This window comes from Phyllostomus discolor, chromosome 2 (genome assembly GCF_004126475.2).
Source record: "Phyllostomus discolor isolate MPI-MPIP mPhyDis1 chromosome 2, mPhyDis1.pri.v3, whole genome shotgun sequence".
Taxonomy (NCBI): Eukaryota; Metazoa; Chordata; class Mammalia; order Chiroptera; family Phyllostomidae; genus Phyllostomus; species Phyllostomus discolor.
The window spans coordinates 201,640,357-201,658,955 of NC_040904.2; the positions used below are offsets into that span (position 1 = coordinate 201,640,357).

At 43.6% G+C, this 18,599-nt stretch overlaps 1 protein-coding gene across 1 annotated transcript in view; it reads left to right on the top strand.

Moving 5' to 3' along the window:
* Window positions 1-13,124, top strand: part of DRAM1 (DNA damage regulated autophagy modulator 1) — a 40,549-nt gene extending 27,425 nt beyond the window's left edge. Inside the window, exons 4-7 of the mRNA XM_028532746.2 lie at window positions 425-602; window positions 5,917-5,975; window positions 9,854-9,946; window positions 10,961-13,124. Of these exons, the coding sequence (XP_028388547.1) occupies window positions 425-602; window positions 5,917-5,975; window positions 9,854-9,946; window positions 10,961-11,005 (375 nt within the window). The 3' untranslated portion in view covers window positions 11,006-13,124. The remainder of the gene's footprint in view (window positions 1-424; window positions 603-5,916; window positions 5,976-9,853; window positions 9,947-10,960) is intronic.
* The last annotated feature ends 5,475 nt before the right edge of the window (window positions 13,125-18,599 follow it).

Below are 18,599 nucleotides of genomic sequence, written 5' to 3' on the forward strand. Positions count from 1 at the left end.
TTTGTATGCACTTGGTCAAATAACTTGCACTGCAAACCTGCACAACAGACCTTATTATGTTCATTCTACAGATCAGAAATTGAGGTTTTAAACTAAGGTCACAGACTCCAGTGGTGGAGTCAAGATATTTTTTTTATCCAGGTCAGCCAGACTCCAAAGCCCACTAAACACCACACTGCCACCTCTAAGGTAGATGTTCCTCTGTCCTTGTCCTGCATGCCCAAGTTTGCTGTGGGACATTTACATCATCATGGTGGAAGGCTTTTCCCTTGATAATTGTGTAAAAGCTGCCGCATTTTCGAAAGAGGGGGTGGGTACATCTGTGACAACAGATGGCTTAGAATGGCTGGGAGTGCGTGAGTGCTTGGACGATGGTGTGGACAGGCTTATGTGGAGTAACACACACGTGTGACTTTCTCTCTAGGAATTAGCTGTCCCCGTGGTCCACGACAGCGGTGCCTTATTGGCTTTTGTCTGCGGTGTGATGTACACGCTCCTGCAGTCCGTCATCTCTTACAAGTCGTGTCCTCAGTGGAACAGCCCCTCCACGTGCCACATACGGATGGCCATCTCTGCCATTTCCTGTGCGGCTGTCATCCCCAGTATCCTTTCCACATCCGTCAGTGTCCTCACAAGCTTGACACCTTCTTCTACCCTGCCCCCACAAAAAAAAAAAAAAAAAAAAAAAGCATGAAAAAAGCAAAGGTTATCAGCCAAGTTTCCATATGCTTCAGAAGAACCACTGGGAGAAAAGTGTAAATCATTAAGAAAAATGTCTCAACAGGGTCAGGTTAGATCAAAAGAATCTTCAGGGAAAAGAATGTTATGAAAGGAGGATGGAAAAAATGTCGGAAAACTTCAGTCTTTATTTACTTTCCTTCCAACAGGGTCGGCTTCCCCAGCCATGGGAAAATATTTATTTTTCTTTGGAGTGCTTGGCGAAAGACACCAAATATTGGTATTGTACTTAAAGTAATAGCCCTGTGAAGTCCCAAGAGGCCAGACTCCCCGCTCTCCCTGCACGGAGGTGACTAGATGGCTTGACTTCCTCATCCACATTAAGAAGTTTCTAAAAGCTCTATATTATTTACTTCTAAGTCAGTTAAAACACACAGAGCCTTTCCCTTTTATTACTGATTTCATTTTCAAAATTTCATTTTGTTTCCTAACGCAGCAATGTGAGAAAAAAAATATGTTTATCAGACTTGTATGTTCTGATTTAGAGGAAATGAAAGTTCTCTCTCTTTCTCTCCCTCTTGGGATTTAACACATAGTATAAAAAAGCTCTGGTCTGCGAGGGGTGGAAAATTCCCCATCTTTCGAAATACCATCTGCACTCATATTAGAGAAAGATGCAGGGCCATTAAACTGGTAATTATGCTCATGTTACAGGAAAATGGGAACTCTTCTAGTAGCCATTTTGTTAGTCTGGGTTGGATGATAGTGTCAAGTGTGAGCTCGTGTGAGCTCGTGGGATAGCATCCCACGTGCCCTCGATATTGAGCTTTGCATCGCGCTCTGCAAATAGCAGCTATACAAAATGTGAAGTCTGTGTACGGTTTGGGGTTTGGTTTTGTTTCCATCTTAGGGAAGGAAGTTTTCAATGACAAACTTTCTAAGCGCAGAGGAAAATAAATCCTAGTGCTGAGAAATTAAACAACAAAATAATTACCCTGGTTCCTTGTATGGCTCTTTCTGAGTTTTCTTGTCATGTTTGTGGGTTGACGACATTCACACCTTCTCTTTGAATATATTTCCGTCAGGCCTTTAGCTTGTTTTAGTTGTAAAATTCAGAGCCGAGGTGTTTGTAGTGTCAAAGGCAAAGTTTGGTATGGTAGGAAACCTTTTCTCGCTTCCAAATCTGGAGACGGGTCTTTACATATTAAACTCAGAGAGAGTGTTAGTACAATAAGCATTTCAGGCCTCAGAGTTTCACATACTATGAGTTCCCATTTCTAGAGGGTTCTTATGGGCCTTGCCAAGGGGTCGCAGTCCTATACAGAAACAGGGTATGTCCCTGTGTCACATTAATTCATTCATATGAAAACATCTTTTTCCTTAAACATTAGCATAGGATTTATATTTACTTGCAAATACTTCAAAACATCTTGAAAACACTTGTGCTTCTCTTTACTGTAATATTTCTGTGTAATGGCCTCATTTAAAGGCTGAAGAAACTGAGGCACATTAGAATTAGGCTTCTAAGCCCTTCCTGGTAAACTGTCTGTCTTGCACCAGTTCCGACAGCATTACCTTCACAAAATAACAGCACAAAGTCCAGGTCCTTTGGCTTGAGACACAGGCTCCCAGCCCCCCAAGACTTGGCTGTTTCCTGTCCTCTGCTTGTACCCTCTGACCTTCTCCTGGCTGAGTACTGCCTTCCACCTTTTCTTTCCAGCCAATACGGTAGCCACAGGCCACACGTGGTTATTGTGCACTTGAAACGTGGCTGGTTTGCATGGAGACATGCTGTGGTGTAAAATATCTCATTAATAATTCTTTATATTATTACATGCTGAAATGATACCATTTTTGATCTTTTGTATGAAAGGAACTATATTATTTAAATGATTTTTTTTTAGTTTTCTTAAAATGTGGCTGTTAGTGGCAAAATGGCACCGGGATGTTACCAGCAATTAGATCCCAGTTCAGCAACACCTCAGTACTTGAGTTCTGGCTAAGTAAGAATTCAGAGCCGCCCTGGCTGGCGTAGCTCAGTGGATTGAGCGCAGGCTGCGAACCAAAGTGTCACAGGTTTGATTCTCAGTCAGGCCACATGCCTGGGTTGCAGGCCACGGCCCCCAGCAACTGCACATTGATGTTTCTCTTTCTTTCTCCCTCCCTTCCCTCTCTAAAAAGAAATAAATAAAATCTTAAAAAAAAAAAGAATTCAGAGCCAAGACTCAAGTACAAGCAAAAGCTTGTTTAGAAAGTCATAGAGGTAGAAGTGAGCTGTAGAAGAAGGGAGCCAGCTGGGCTGAGTGGGCTCAGGAAACAAGTTATGGAGGCAAAAGAAATGTCCCTTGGAGCTTAGGAAAAAGAAAGACAGAGAGAACTCACCTGGAGAAAGGAGAGGTGGAAAGGCATGGCGCTCTGGAAGGGGAGAGGAAGGGATGGAAGGAGGAAGGTTGGAGGGGAGGGAGAGACAGAGAGAGAGAGAGAGAGAGCGCCGGATCCTCTGTTCTAAGAGGTTTTATCCTTTCTAAAAGCAAAGATCTTAGGGGAGACCCCAGGGGAGGATTTCAATAGAATACTCCTCAGCTCTTCTAGGTATGTCCTGTCGGGGCTGTGGCCTTTACTGATTGGTCAGTGCTATGATAGGGGATCGTTAGTCCTCATAGCTCGTCCTCCATGCCCCTGCTGGCCTTGCTGCTTCTCTGGGCCTGGAGCTGAAACACAGCTGAGACCTAGATGTTATTTCTAGTTTGACCAAAACTCTGTCTTTGTGGTTAACACATCCCAGGCTATGCTTCCACGATCATTTGATGTGGGTCAGCCTCTCATTGTCCTAAGGACATAATGCTTAAGGGAGTGGCCGTGCAAGGGACCACTTGTTTGCCGGTCCCCTTGTTCCTCCTCTGAGGGGGTCCTACCCTGCATGACGAGTGACATGTCAGGGGAGGCAAGGTCAGAGGGGGTCCAAACTGCATGACCAGTGATAGGAAAGGTCAGAGGGTCTAAACCACAAGGCCAACAATACACTAGGGGAGGAAAGGTCACCCTGAGGGTGAGGTCCTTGTTTTCCCAGTTTTCCCTGTTGCCAGGTGCCTGGCGCTTTCCACCCTGGTGACCGCCCGTTCCTGGCCTATTGTTCCTCCTCTGCTCATGACTAACTGCTCACTACACAGCTACTATTGTAGGAAACTTAACTTTACACAGGACTGCATTACATTTCTGACAGCTTTGCTCTAGAGGACTCCTCCAACGTCATAACTCAGATTAAGTTCCACTCCGTGAAGGCCCCCAGACACCCCAAACCCCATTCCACTCGGAATGAATACTTTTTCCTCTGCCACATCCCCGTGCCCTGTTCTTCCCTCTCACATGGACAGTCCTGGGCTTCCTCCAGCAAGATTGGGATGTTTCTGTGAGCTGGGACCAAGTGTGTTTGGCCAGGGTTTCCCCTGCCTCTGCCTTCTGCCGTTGTAACGTGGTCCCTGGTCCCCAGAACATGGAACTAAAGAGTAAATTAATGAAAGAATGAAAAGACTTTAAAGCTGTTAGAAACAGAAGCATGACCATGAAAGGACCAGAGAATCTGCTACACGCGCTACTTCCTTTATTCTGAAAAAGTGAGAAGTGTTAAGCCCTGAAGAATATGGGGTTGGGGGGCAGGGAGAGGAGATGCTGACTCCAGCTTCCCAGGAGGCTGTAAACTTGGCATTGATGCCACACTTGGAATTTCTAAATTTTTGTAAAACCTTTTTTAGAGCATCTCCTTTCTTCCTAACTTTCTCTTTTGCCTTCAGTCCAAGTGGATGATGCTATGGCCTTTGTTCAGACAGTCCCATCCACGGGGGCGACAGACTCAAGGCCATGGCATTGCTAGGCTGGCCCCAAGGTCAGATGTAGGACGTGTCTCTTCGATTTGTAAAAAACCCTTTGGGCTTGGGAGGAAGGGCTTAACTTATACCCAGTTACTTGATAGACATCTGTTTTTTAATTTCTGTAGCTTGTTTTTTGTATGTCAGCCACAGTACTTTATAACATTTTGGTACTTTGAAATGTTAATTTTTCCCTAAAGCTATTGCCTTGAAGATAGTATTTTAGGAAAAAAGTATTTTTATTCAATATTTTTATCCAGGAAAAGCAGTATTTTGGGAGAAAGGTGCTCAAAAAGTACCCATCTTGGACTGCTGTGTCCATCCTTTTGACCAAATTTGAACAAGAAGTGTAACTGGGCACACCACCGAGAAACGTGCAGGCTTGAGCAAAATGTGGCCACAGATTAAAATTTCGCTGTACATAACTGAAGAAGTATTTGCTAAGAAATAACTGTATTTCCATGTTGTAGTGTAACTGCTGTGATAATTGAATTTAAGGTTTGAGATTATAAGCAGCTGATATAGCTTGTTTTGATTGTAGGTTTTAATGTTGGTATTGACTTTTTTATCATGTTTAAGTACACAACATAAAACTTACCACCTTGATCCCTTTTTAGTGTGTGGTCCAGTGGTTGTGCAACCACGAGCACACCATTCCATAATTTGTTCATCTTATAAAACAAAGTCTATACTTACTCAACAGCCACTCCCAATTGTCCCCTCCCCCAGTGTCTGGAACCACTGTTCTGCTGTCTTTATGGTTTCGACTACTCTAAGTACCTCTTGTAGATAGAATCACATAGTTCTTGTGTTTTCATAACTGGCGTATTACACTCAGCATAATGTGCTCAAGATTCATCTGTGTTGTAGCATACTGCAGAATTCCCGCCCTTTTTAAGGCCGAATAATAGTCCGCTGTGTGCACGTGCATACCACATTTCGCTTATCCATTCATCTGTCAGCAGGCACTTGGGTTGCTTCCAAGTTTTAGCTATTGTGAGTAATGCTGCTGTGAACACGGATACACAAATATCTGTTTGAAACTCTGCTTTCAATTCTTCTGGGCGTATACCCCAAGGTGGAATTGCTGGGTCACCTGGTGGTTCTATTTTTCATTTGTTGAGGAACCTCTGTACTGTTTTCCACGGTGGCTGCCCATTGTACGTCCCCACTAGCAGGGCACAGGGATTTCAGCGCCTTCACATCCTCACCAATACTTTTTTCCTGTTTTCTCAATAGTAGCCATTCTAATGGGTGTGAGGTGAAACAATTTTAACACTGTAATTACCATATTATTGGGTGAATAATGTAGTTTTCACATTGAAGGACTTATTTTCTTCTGTACTCTCCTTGACAAATTTCCCTTTTTTAGTGATTGTCTGTGCTTCCCTAATTTCCATAACCAAGCTGGAGTGGAATCCGAAAGAAAAGGTAAGATTTAAGTCACTTTCGGTATGATTGTCGAACCTGGTTACATGAGGTTGTGGCTGGGTGAACTTCTTAGAAAGGATTACTGTCATTTCTTTGAACAAGTTGCAAAATAGGAAGTAAAATGTGGCATATAATTAACTTACTGTCCAATTATTTGCCAATTCATGTGTCATAATTAGCTATTGGGTTGTCCCAAATGGTTCCTGGGATTAGTCTCCAAATTTTGAATTCCTATTCTCTCTTAAACATTCCCTTTATGATGAGTAAAAGACAAGGGGCGGAGGGAGCAATGTGAATGAAGATGTGGGAGCCACGGGCAGCGTGGGCTGTGAACCAGAGGAGACCAGCTTCCGTGTAAGTGGATAGCTCGTTTCAGGATGGAATGAGATACAGATAAGAGTCAGGGATACATTTTCGGGGAGTAGTTTGCTCAAGGCTTTAAGAGGTTGACAGAGGGGTTCATGCTTGAGTTCGGTGACCAGAGTAAGCCTCTGAGGGCTTTTGAACAAACTGAACAGGGAAATAAACTGAAAGAATATTAGCAGATGAATATTTGTTAGAAGTAACACCTGGGATTGCTCTGGCTGGTGTGGCTCTGTGGAGTGAGGGCAGGCCTGCAAACCGAAAGGTTGCTGGTTCGATTCCCAGTCAGGGCACATGCCTGGGTTGCAGGCCAGGTCCCAGTTGGGGGCATGAGAGAGGCAACCACACATTGATGTTTCTCTCCCTCTCCTTCTACCCGCATTCCCCTCTCTCTAAAAATAAATAAGTAAAGAAGAAGCAGCACTGGCTGGGATGGATGAAAGAGGAGAGAGCCCAGAGTTAGGATGGCAGAGTGCAAGCAGTTCAGATTGCAAACCAAGATCAGCCTCGACTGATTGGAAGTAAGAGGGAGAAAATGTTTGCTGAGCACTGGCAAGTGACTAATACGAGAATGAAAGGACATGATAAACAAAAGATGACATTTTAGGTGAACCAAAGAATTTGTCCTCATTAACAGGGAGAAATAAGTTCCCTAACAGGGCTAAATTATTTCATGGAGGGGGAGGTGTGGATGGGTTTGATTTTAGAATTGTTGAATCTGGGACTAGAGTAAAACATCAAGGAGTCATGTCCAGTTGGACACGTGGGGCTAGACCTCTGGCGGACTGAGAGCAATCAGAGCATAGCGTGTGTGGTCCTTTCCAGGTCACACACCACACAACACCTGGGACTGCCTGCCTGGGTTTGAGTGGACTCCTTGAGTGGACTCCGTGAGATCATTATAGCGGTTTGTCTAGACTCCATGCAGAGAATGGATGATTCCTCCAGAAAGAAGAGTTAGGGAGAGAACAAGAAGGAGTGTTTTTTTCTTTTTTTAAGATTTTATTTATTTATTTTGAGAAAGGGAAGGGAGGGAGAAAGAGAGAGAGAGAAACATCAATGTGTGGTTGCTGGGGGTCATGGCCTGCAACCCAGGCATATACCCTGACTGGGATTCGAACCTGCGACACTTTGGTTCGCAGCCCGCGCTCAATCCACTGAGCTACGCCAGCCAGGGCTTTTTTTTTTTTTCCTCTTTCTTTTTTTAAGGAATGTTTTTTCAAGGGGCAGGTGAGCTTAATGGTGGTGTTCATAAAGCCGTTTCAGTAAGAAATGTTGGAATTAAAAGCCAGTTGCCGGGGGTTAACAAAATGGTAAGAGGAGTGGTTCATTCATTCAGCGGTCAATGAATGTTTGGAAGTGAGAGGAAGAGGAGACATAAGCTGAAGGCTACAGGCGACAGCGTGGTCAGAGAAGGATTCTGACACATGCGCCTACAGGAGACAAGGGAGAGATTGAAAATGTTGAGGAAGAGGATGATTCAGGCAGAAGTTCAAAGAAAGTGCTTCCTGAAAGTGAGACCACATGGCAGAGCGGCCCCGGGTGTATTTTGCTTTCCCACCACTGTGGGGCGACCTTTCCCCACAAATCAAACAAAAATCAGCTGCTGAGAAGGATTCATCAAAGCGTGTCCCTAGGCAATTAAAACCTTTTTTTATTTTCCATTTCATTTTTAATCTTAAAAATCTGAAAAGTACCTGGTTTTCTATTACTTCATAAATTACCATGCCACTCTTGGATTACCTTGTGCTCCCAATATCAAGAAATGCAAAGATAAAACTTTTGCATTAATTCACTAAATGAAATAAGAATTTTAAGGTACTGCCTCAAACTACTGACTGCTGCTTTAGAGCTTTCATGATGCAGTCATGTGCATTGATGGACTTGGTAGGGAGGGCGAGAATTACAATGTCATTGTCTCAATTTATGTAGCAAGGAGATTAGAGCTTTGCCTGCATTCACGCATGGGCAGTGGAGGACTCTGTGCTTCAGGTTCCGTGCACTTTCATTAACACCATGCTAAAGAAATTTCTGCCAGAATTTTATAATTGTCCCTGGGATGATAAGGGGATGGGGCAGATCCCCTGGTGTTGTCACCAGAAGGAAGCAACTTCTGTTCTCTATCCCCTAATCTAAGTAGGTCAGGTTCTCCCCAGCGGGACCTGAAGGAGAAGAGCAGATGGGTGGTGACATCCATGGTGGAAGTGACGAGAGGTGTCTCAGAGTTTGATGTGCTTCAGTAAATCTTTGCAGATGAAACTTGGATCAAAGAGGACAACTGTCCCCATAAAACTAACTGACTTGCAATCCAGCACATTTGTTTATTCACTCTTGTGGTCTGTAGCAGAGCGGAAAGCAAAGCAGGGAAAAAAACCCCAAACAGGTCATCATTTGAAACCAGACCTGACAGTCCACAGGCCTAATTTGGCAAGTGCTTAACGTCAAAACACAGGCATTAGTTTTTACTTACATGGTATTTAAAAGTCGTTTCCAGCATTTAAAAATCAGGTGGATGTGTGTACACACACACACACATTTTGGTTTTACTTTGCAAAAAACAACAGTGGTATCATATTTTCCCACTTGGTAAAAATAGAACTGAGCTATAAATGTGGGCCCCCCATTTCCCTCTCTTTTTGCAACGTCCAGTTTCATGGATTTTTATGAATCTCCTGGACTCCATAGGCAGCTGACTTTGGAACTCTAATGAAAGCATTCTCATTCTTGAAGTCCATTTGCTACTTCCTGCCTCCAAGAAGATAGTCAGTGAACGTGTGTAGATGTCTCGTAACATTTGCTTCGTAGCTATGTTTACATAAAATGTTAAGCAGAACTATTTGCTGAGTTGACATTTTCTGTAGCAGCAGATAACACAGAACCCAGTGGTGACAGTTAGCCTATTTCCTCTAGATACATATACTCAGTCTTTGGCAAAACTGCACAATCCCTGAATGCCTTTCAACTTGGGGGTTCGAAGTCTCTGGAGAGCAAGTCCTGCTTTGTATGAAAGTTCTGTCTTCTGTTGGGTACATATTTGCTTCCTAGTCCTACCTGTTTTGAGGTCCTTAGTCTGCTTTTTGAAACTATATAGACATGTCTTTTTTCTAAGATTTCATTTATCTATTTTTAGATAGAGGGGAAGGGAGGGAGAAAGAGGAGAGAAACATCAGTGTGAGAAAGAAAACATTGATTGGTTGCCTCTCCAACACTCCCTGATCAATAATCAAATGGGTAACTTTTCACTTTGCAGGGCGGTGTCCCACCAACTGCACCACACCGGTCAGGGCTATAGACAAGTCCTAAAGCCAGAGCATGTGAAAGCTAGACAGTGCCTTTGGATTAATGGCATCCACGTTCTCATTGGGCTGGTGCCTTGCTTCCTGCTGTATTTCCTCAAGGGGTTGACTGATGCTCACCAGACAGCTTTTTCCTCTGGTCTGACCTTCTCATCGTTATTTCAGTCACTAAGGTGAATCAATTGAGGCTAAATTCTTATTCTTTCTGGTTGCCATTAGGATTATGCATATCACGTGGTGAGCGCGATCTGTGAGTGGACAGTGGCCTTTGGTTTTATTTTCTACTTCCTAACATTCATCCATGATTTCCAGGTAGGTATTTATCAGTTTAAAGGCTATATGTTGCTGACAATTTCAATTAGAAAAATCCATGGGAAATTTCTTGCATAAAAAAAACAAGAGCCCAATTTTTCTTTCTTTTTACCATTTATGTGCTTGAAAAAAATGTGTATTGTGCAACTTAGTTCATTCCCAAAGGCAAACAGCTTAAACAGCTCTTCAGCCAGTGACATGTTCCTATGTGCTCTGCCATGTGATGCCTAGAGCTATACATCCTGGTTATTTTCTTTTTGAGGAGGTCTCACTTACTAGTTTCAAATAATAGGAAATACATCTTTTTAAAAAATAAACATTTACACAATGGAATACTATGCAGCAGAGAGAAAGAAGGAGCTCCTACCCTTTGTGGCAGCATGGATGGAACTGGGGAGCATTACGCTAAGTGAAATAAGCCAGGTGGTGAGGGTCAAATACCATATGATCTCACCTTTAACCAGAATATAATCAACAAAAGAAAAAAGCGAACAAAATATAACCAGAGACATTGAAATTAAGAACAGTCCAACAATAACTAGAGGGGAGGGGGAAGGGGACAATGGGGGGGAAGGTTTTCAGGAACTACTGTAAAGGACACGTGGACAAAACCAAGGGGGAGGGTGGAAGCAAAGGAGGGAGGTGGGTTTGGCTGGGATGTGGGGGAGCGCTGGGGGGGGAAATGCAGACAACTGTAATTGAATAACAATAAAACAATTTTAAAAGTAATAATAAAAAATAAAAGTGTGTTGTTGAAAAAAATGTCCCCAAAGCCAAGAGACGGTGGGACCTTATCAGATTTGGCTACAGGTAAAATCTTACGTTTTGAAACAAATGAATTGGGATTAACTAAAAAAAAAGATATAGAAAGCCAAGACAGTTCTTGAGGCCCCGACTTGAACTCAGCACAAACCATAGTGACACGGTCCTGTCTTAGGCGTGGCACAGCTTTTGGGAGTTTCATAGCTGGTACTGGAATTGTTTACCTTGGTTTAAACCTTTCTTTTTTAACAGAGTGTCACCCTAAGGATTTCCACAGAAATCAACGATGACATTTGAAGAGAGAAGAGTTATATTTTAGTCATTGAAAGGCGCAGACGATTTCTAGAAGCGGCACGGGGGACGTGCAGGGCTTGAATGCAGCTGCCCTGTAGCGGGCATCTGCAGCACCTCCGGGACTTGAATTTCATTAAGAATTCCCAGTAGTTGTACTAGTTCCAAAGGTATGTTTTCCTAGAGAATGTAGAGTACTTATGGCATTGTAGCAATGTTTTTACAATTTTCTAAACTGACACTTTTTCATATTCACACATTCATTGCACAAAAGATAAGATGTTAAGGAAAAATGGAGAGCTCTTATTTTTCTACAGATTCTGTTCTGTTGTTTCTTCGTGTGTGAGTCGTTTCTGGAAATACACTAAATGAGAAATTTATTAACAAGTGAAATCAGGATATTTTTCAAGTCCATTTTAAGAGAATGAACTGTATAATTTTATATCATGAGGGCATTTGTAAAATTCAATTTATAGTGACCATCAAGACTTGGTTAATAAATTAACACTAACTGTGACAGTCTGATTTTTAGATGAACTAGGCAAAATGCTTCTATTGAAAAGCCTTAATATCACTATACACATTAACTCTAAGTGAGCGTGGCAGACCTCAGTTTTGAACTTCTGTCCTGCTCGCAGAGCTGGAGGTTTTTCCTCGGCTGCTGATTAGCAGTTTGTCATGGGCATTTGTGGAAGGAGACTTTCACTTAATTACTAAACTTCTGCAAAGCCAACCTGTGAAAAATCATTAAAAACACCATTTATAAAACCACCCTGTATTGTCAGTGGCATAACTTGATATACAGTTAGGCTCAGGAGCTTGCACTCTCATCTTGAATTCATGTTTTGCTGGTAAACATGTTGAAGAGAGCATAGGACCCAGAGAGAGGAGAAAGGAGAAAGGAGAGGCCACCGAGAGCAGTTTATTTGCTGCTCCTTTAATGCCCGTGGCTAGATGTTTGCCCACCATATGGAATGTGAGTCAGGCCCTTTGTTACCCAGCAAGACCTACACATTCCACCTTTTTTGCCCAAATCACGGATGACAAATGAAAAGCAAGCTCTTCCAGTGGAAGACGCATGCCGTGCAATGTTAATGCTTGCATTGAAAAATTAGACAAGGAACTCTCCTTCCTGGACCCTGCAGACACAAACCTGTGTCCAAACCTCGAGGGCTCATGCCAAGAGCAGAGCAGCCCACCTGGACAGCCTTGGAGGGAACCTGGGGGTGGTGAGCCTGTGATGGCTCCCCAGTAACTACTTGTTGAGTGAGTGAAGGGTGAGACTCAGCAGCTTTTAGCCACCTCTGCGGTGACAAACTATGTGTCCCCCAAGTGCTCAGCAGAGGGAACCTGATAACCATCTCTGGGTCTGTTGTAACTTGTCGAAATGCTGTGGATCCCCGTGGTCACACTGGAACTGAAACACTGATCAAAGCCATGGCAAGCGGTTGTTATTCTGAAGCGGAGGAGAATGCCAGATCCTTTTACTGCAGGGACTGTAGTAGAATGCACTCCTGGTTGGCCTCACTTGGAACAGACTTGTTACCTGCACTTCCCATAATGCACTGTTGCTCTCATTTCCACATCTCTCTGAGAGATGTAAGATTAGGAGCTCTTTGATGACAGAGTATGTGCCTTCATCTTTATCTTTATAACTCCAGTATTTAACCGGGTATCTCCTGGTACACAGAAGGTGCTTAACCAATACTCATGGAATGCAGGAATGAATGAGTGAATAAATAAAGGAATGACTTGGGATATTTGTAGTGCTGACTAGTGAGATTTACTCTGATTTATTAGTTCAGTGATACACCAATATTTCTTGACTGTTTTGCTCTGTGTGCTGTAAATGTTTCAGTTGTTTGAGCTTCACCATTCTCTGACAACTCTCTTCAAGCTGGACAGTTACCACAGAAATTGTTACATGGGCTAGACAAACATGGGACTCCTGGCTTGGCAAACTGAGAAGGCCAGAATTCACCTCAGATAGTCACATTCTGCTGATTTCATAACTTCTAACGCTGGTCTGATTCACATTTGGGTCGTTTCTAATTTCCAAGAACTTGCATTTCCTTGGACCTCATGGCTGAAAGAGTAAAATAAAATGAAATATTTCTGTATTTTAGTAATTTGTGTCTTTGTTAAATTATGTGTCACCTGGGTACAATGATGATGGGTGTTTACCAGGGAAACAATTCTAGGCTCTATTAGATTTTGTAAAGGTATAGTTTAAACCTTACATTTTCTTAATTCATGTAGCTTTGCATGCGGGCACAATAGTTCATGTTTGTAGAGATTCATTTTATTATATTATTGTTTTTTATTTTAATTACAGCTCATATTCCATATTATTTTGTGTTAGCTTCAGGTGCACACCACGATGGTTAGACAATTATATAATTTATGAAGCAATCCCCACTATCATTCTAGTACCCACCTGGCACCTTTGTAGAGATACTTGAACATTAGTATACACCAGCCAAGACTCTCATCATTGAAATACAACTCAAATTAGTTAAAGGACAGGGGGCATCTATTCACTCAAGTAACAGAAGTCCAAGGATGGAGCTGGCTCTAGGGATGGTTGGATTTGTCGCAAGTGCCACCAGGACTCCATTTACTCTCTGGCATCACCTCTGCTTTTCTCTCCGTTGGCATCATTCTCAGGCAGGCTTTCCCCTGGTCAGAATGAGATTCCAGGCCTACCACGTGTCCGACCTGTCCGGTGGAAAGGGAGAACTTCTCAGTAGTTCCAACAACAGCCAGTGAGTTGAAACTCATTGCCTGTGATTGGCTGGCTTCAGTCACATGCCCTTCCTGTAGCCCCGAGGGTAGGATGCTCTGAGTAGTCAGACCTGGGTCACATGTCCACCTCTGGAGAAGGAGGGGTCAACACTGCCCAAACTACTAGGCTGATGGTAGATGAAAGTTGTTTCTCAGAAGAAAAGTTTGGGAAATAGATATTGGAAAATACAAAGCAAGACTCAACAGTGTAATTAAAGCCTCCCCGCCCCACCCCCATACATCAGAAAAGCCCACCTAATTTCCTTCAGTGTAAACCAAAGTATACTTGCTAATAACCCTTTTAGGTTAAAAGAAAATGTCAGCCATGTAGGTAATAAGCATGCCTTCAGTTCACTTCAAAGTTATGTTTATACTTTCTCAAACCTCTTGTGTTTTTATTTAACCTCTGTAGGGTTGGTCAGGCTCTGAATGATCACATGTTTCAGATGAGGAAGGCAAAGAGAAGTTCAATGACCTGCAAGAGAGTCTACTGCCAGATGGCAACAGCTTCCAGTTGGGGAATCGTTTTCCTGATTTCTAATCATGCGGGTCATTTTTTCTTTAAACACTCACAGAGAGGATTTCACAGAAATTATGTTTCATAAACCAAATTAAGTGCATCAGCCCTGTGCTGTGTTTGGGGTTCCTAACCTGTGGCATTGTCCCAGGTTCCCATTTTTTAGTCAAGTGGAGACACACTGGTCTGGTGTCTGGGCTGGAGTGAGGAAGGAGGAGTGGGAGGGCGATAAGTGGTATCCCATTCCCTCCCACCCCTCGATTCTGGCAACCAGCAAGCGCCGCCGTCTCCCCACACACATACTCTTGGTCTGACTCTGAGTGCCCCACATTCTCCAGGCCAGAGTGTCATGCATCTGTATCTTGTTTGTTGCACAAGAGAGCAACCACAGCCTCAAGCCCTGGAGGAGAAGCTTCTGGCTCCCCTGGGCCACCCCTAGCAGATTCATTTTCTAAAATGAGGGGCAGTACGATGCCAAGCTCATATCGGAGGTGAGGTGGCAGTGACTTCCACAACTCAGTGCTTGGAAAACGCTGAAGAAGATAATGACGACATACAAATACAGTGAACTCTTGCTATCTGGACTCACTGTGATGGGGTGGAAAGAAAATTTCTAGACAAGTGGGGACTCAACTGCTCCCATTTACCCTACTCTCTGAACCATTTGTTCTTATTTAAAATTTTCAAATCAGTAATATTCACACAATTCAAAAAAATCAAGACAATACAAAGGAAGATTCTGCGAAAAACCTTTGTATTTTTCTATACCCACATTTTCTCAACTCACTCCTCTCCTTACAGATACCCACTTTTTATGAAAATATAAGCAGAGCCTGCCTGGTGTGACTCAGTGGGTTGAACACTGGCCTGCAAACTGAAAGGTTGCCAGTTTGATTCCCAGTCAGGGCACATGACTGGGTTGCGAGCCAGGTCCCCAGTAGGGAGTGCACAAGAGGCAACCACACATTGATGTTTCTGTCCCTCTCTTCCCCTCTCCCTCCCCCTCTCTAAAAATAAGTAAGTAAAACCTTTAAAAAATACAAGCAGAAACACATTTAAAAATGTTTCCCCTTTAACTTCTACCCTTAAAGTGGCATACTGTCGTTTTCAGCCTTTTTTTTTTGACTGAGCAAGATATCTTAGAGATGCTTCCCCGTCAATGCAGAGAGCATCCTCATTTCTTAGTTCTGTTTTGCAGTATTCCATTGCAAGACTGTGCCCTCATTTATTGATGTGTAAAAGCACAATGTTCTCAGAAAGATAAGGGTGTGTAAGTGATGTGTAGCCTTTCAAAGAGATACCCCAAAGAGAAAGTGGGTAGAAAAAGAACAAGATTTCAAAAGGTAGGGACAAAAGTATGAGATCACAATGAAAAGCCCAGGAGAGCTGGGCTTTTATTGCAGAAATCTTTCCAACTATTTCACACTTTCTTCTAAACTGAGGATGCTGGCTGTAAGTTCGCTTTTCCTTGGTGACACTACTCGATGAACAATCTTGTGGTTTCCAAACTTTTGCAATTACAAGTGGATGGATGACCTTGTACGTACATCATCGCGCACGTGCAAGGAAATCTGTGGGAGACATTCCCATAAGTGGGAACGCAGGGACAAACGGGAACTGTATCTCTAATCTGACCACTGCTGTCTGTCACCTTTAGAATCTTTTTACTTGAGTATTTTTTTATTGGAAAATCTCTCCAACTATTTCACACTGTCTTCTAAACTGAGAGTGCCAACTATATGTTCACTTTTCCTTGGTGACTCATTGATTCATCTGAGTCAATTGTGCTGTAGATGGTGTGGGACAGAGGCCAGCTGACTTTGTCACCGTTCTAAACACTCTCCCTCTCATGCTCCCTTTATTTAAACACCTGGGGCAGGGAGGGCAAGGCTGTTCACTCCCCTTTCTGCAGACAGCAGAATGCTACTGTTTTCTTTCTTTTTTTTTTTAATCAAAGATTTTATTTATTTTTAGAGAGGGAAGGGAGAGAGAGAGAGAGAGGGAGAGAAACATCAATGTGCGGTTGCTGGGGGTCATGGCCTGCAACCCAGGCATGTACCCTGACTGGGAATCGAACCTGTGACACTGGTTTGCAGCCCGAACTCAATCCACTGAGCTACACCAGCCAGGGCTGCTACTGTTTTCTATCTCCACCCTCTGGCTCCTTTTCATGGTCAAGAGTGTCTCCAGCTCTCCTGGGCTTTTTATTATAATCTCATATTTTGGCCTTACCTTTTCTAATTTTGTCCCCTTTCTATGCACTTTCTCTTGGGGGAGCTCTTTGAAGGGCTGGCACATCACTTACACATCCTTATCTTTCTGAGAACATTGTGCTTTTACAGACATCGCCATTGACCAGAATATTCCGTTTTCTTGCAAACGGAACATTTCTCGCAAACGTGTCATTATAGAACACCTGGGGGAATCCACAGACCGTTTGGCCCTCCCTGACCTTGTAGGTGGGTGGTCTGTGCAGAACAACCCTGTGAGTGGGAGACACCAGCCAGCAGTGCAGCATACACACAGAGAAAGAGGAAACTCCAGCTTTCAGAAACTTAAAACATTTAGAAATCATAGACTTTAATTTTGTTTAGATGTACCTTTTATGTAATTTTTTAAAATTAATAAATTCGACCCTTTAGAGCAGTTTTAGATTCAGAGTAAAACTGAACGAAATCCTGACCGATGTGGCTGAGTTGGTTGGACGTCACCCTGCAAAGCGAAAGGTCGCCAGTTTGAATCCTGGTCAGAGCACAGGCCTGGGTCACGGGATTGGTCCCCTGTCAAGGCTCGTATGAGAGGCATGGATGTTTCTCTCATCGATGTTTCTCTCCCTCCCTCCCTTCTCTCTCTAAAAGTAAATAAAAATCTTTTTAAGAAACTGAGGGAAAAGCACAGAATTCCCCCACATCCCCTGCCAGCCCACATTTACAGCCTCCCCAAATACCCCCATCTCCCACCAGAGTGGTGCCTTTGCTGTAATTGGTGAACCTACATCGATACATTGTCATCACCCACAGTCCATAGTTTACATTATGAGGGTTTATTCTTGGTGTTGTACATTCTATAGGCTTGGACAAATGTATAATGACATGTATCCACTATTGTGGTATCATACAGAGTAGTTTCATTATCCTAAAAACAAATCCTCTTATTACCCTGAAAAAGAAAACATTATTTGGAATGACCTATGGGGAAGCATCCTAAGTTTTTCAGTACCAGCTATTCAGGACTTCAGTTTAGCCACCAAGGACATTTGTCTACCTGCTTACATTATCACTCAGGTTCTGTTAACACTGAACATCTACCATACTGAAGGCACATTGTTGTAGTTACTAAGGAAATTCAGGTGCAGTGAGGTGGCCACCGAGTGCCAAGTGTTGGGCCTAGGACTGGAGCCAGAGCTGTGACTCCTACAGCCAACCTTTTCCAAGAGGACCATGGAACCATCAACAATCATTACGTGATTATGGATTCATTTGCCAGCTTTTCTGGGGTCATAGAATACAAGGCACTGAGGAGTGAAATTCCTAAGCGGGTAAGTTGAGAAAAATGGGTGAAATGTTTGGGTTGTTGCTTCAAAAGGGCAGGTCCTAGTTGAGCTCTGTGCATCTGAGACTAGGGGCCAGAGGGTAGGTGGTGGGTATCAGGGGTAGAAGCATTGTAGGGAAGCATTGAGGGAGGGCTGCCTGCCACACACAGGCTTTGATGGGAGTTTGTGGTTAGCTCTCCAGCACTCATGCACAACTCCCGAGGAGGAGCACTGAAAGCCCAAGGCTTCCACTGGGCACCGAGGCTGTGGAGCGGGGGCTTATATCTGATGAAGGCAGCTGAGAGGTGTGCTTTCTTCGGACTCAACTTGTAGTGTCCTTTACTTCTGCTTGGTGCATTGAGACAAACTCCGGGCTGTCCTCTGTTTGGAAAGAAAGATCTGCTCTTTGCTCCCCAAGGGGAACGTCAAAGTGGGGCTCAAAGGAAAGACGGCTTTGGCTGCTCCCAGGATGGGTATGGGACGTCCTCGGGGTTCACACCTGTAGATGTCTGGGTCCGGCATGAGAGCTCCGCCAGGAGATGCGGAGTTATCTGAGCCTCCCGCAGCAGCGGGAAGCGGAGAAGGCCTCAGGACTAGGAGTCCTGGGTTCCAGCTCTCCCGTTCCTCAGGCTAAATTAGCACTACTGATAGGAATGCCCCGAAGACCCATTTCACCTTCTTGAACAAGCCTTTTGCTCAGGGTCAGCCCAGAGGAGCGAGGTCTGGGTACCACCCAAGACACATGATGTAAGGCGCGGAGTGATGTA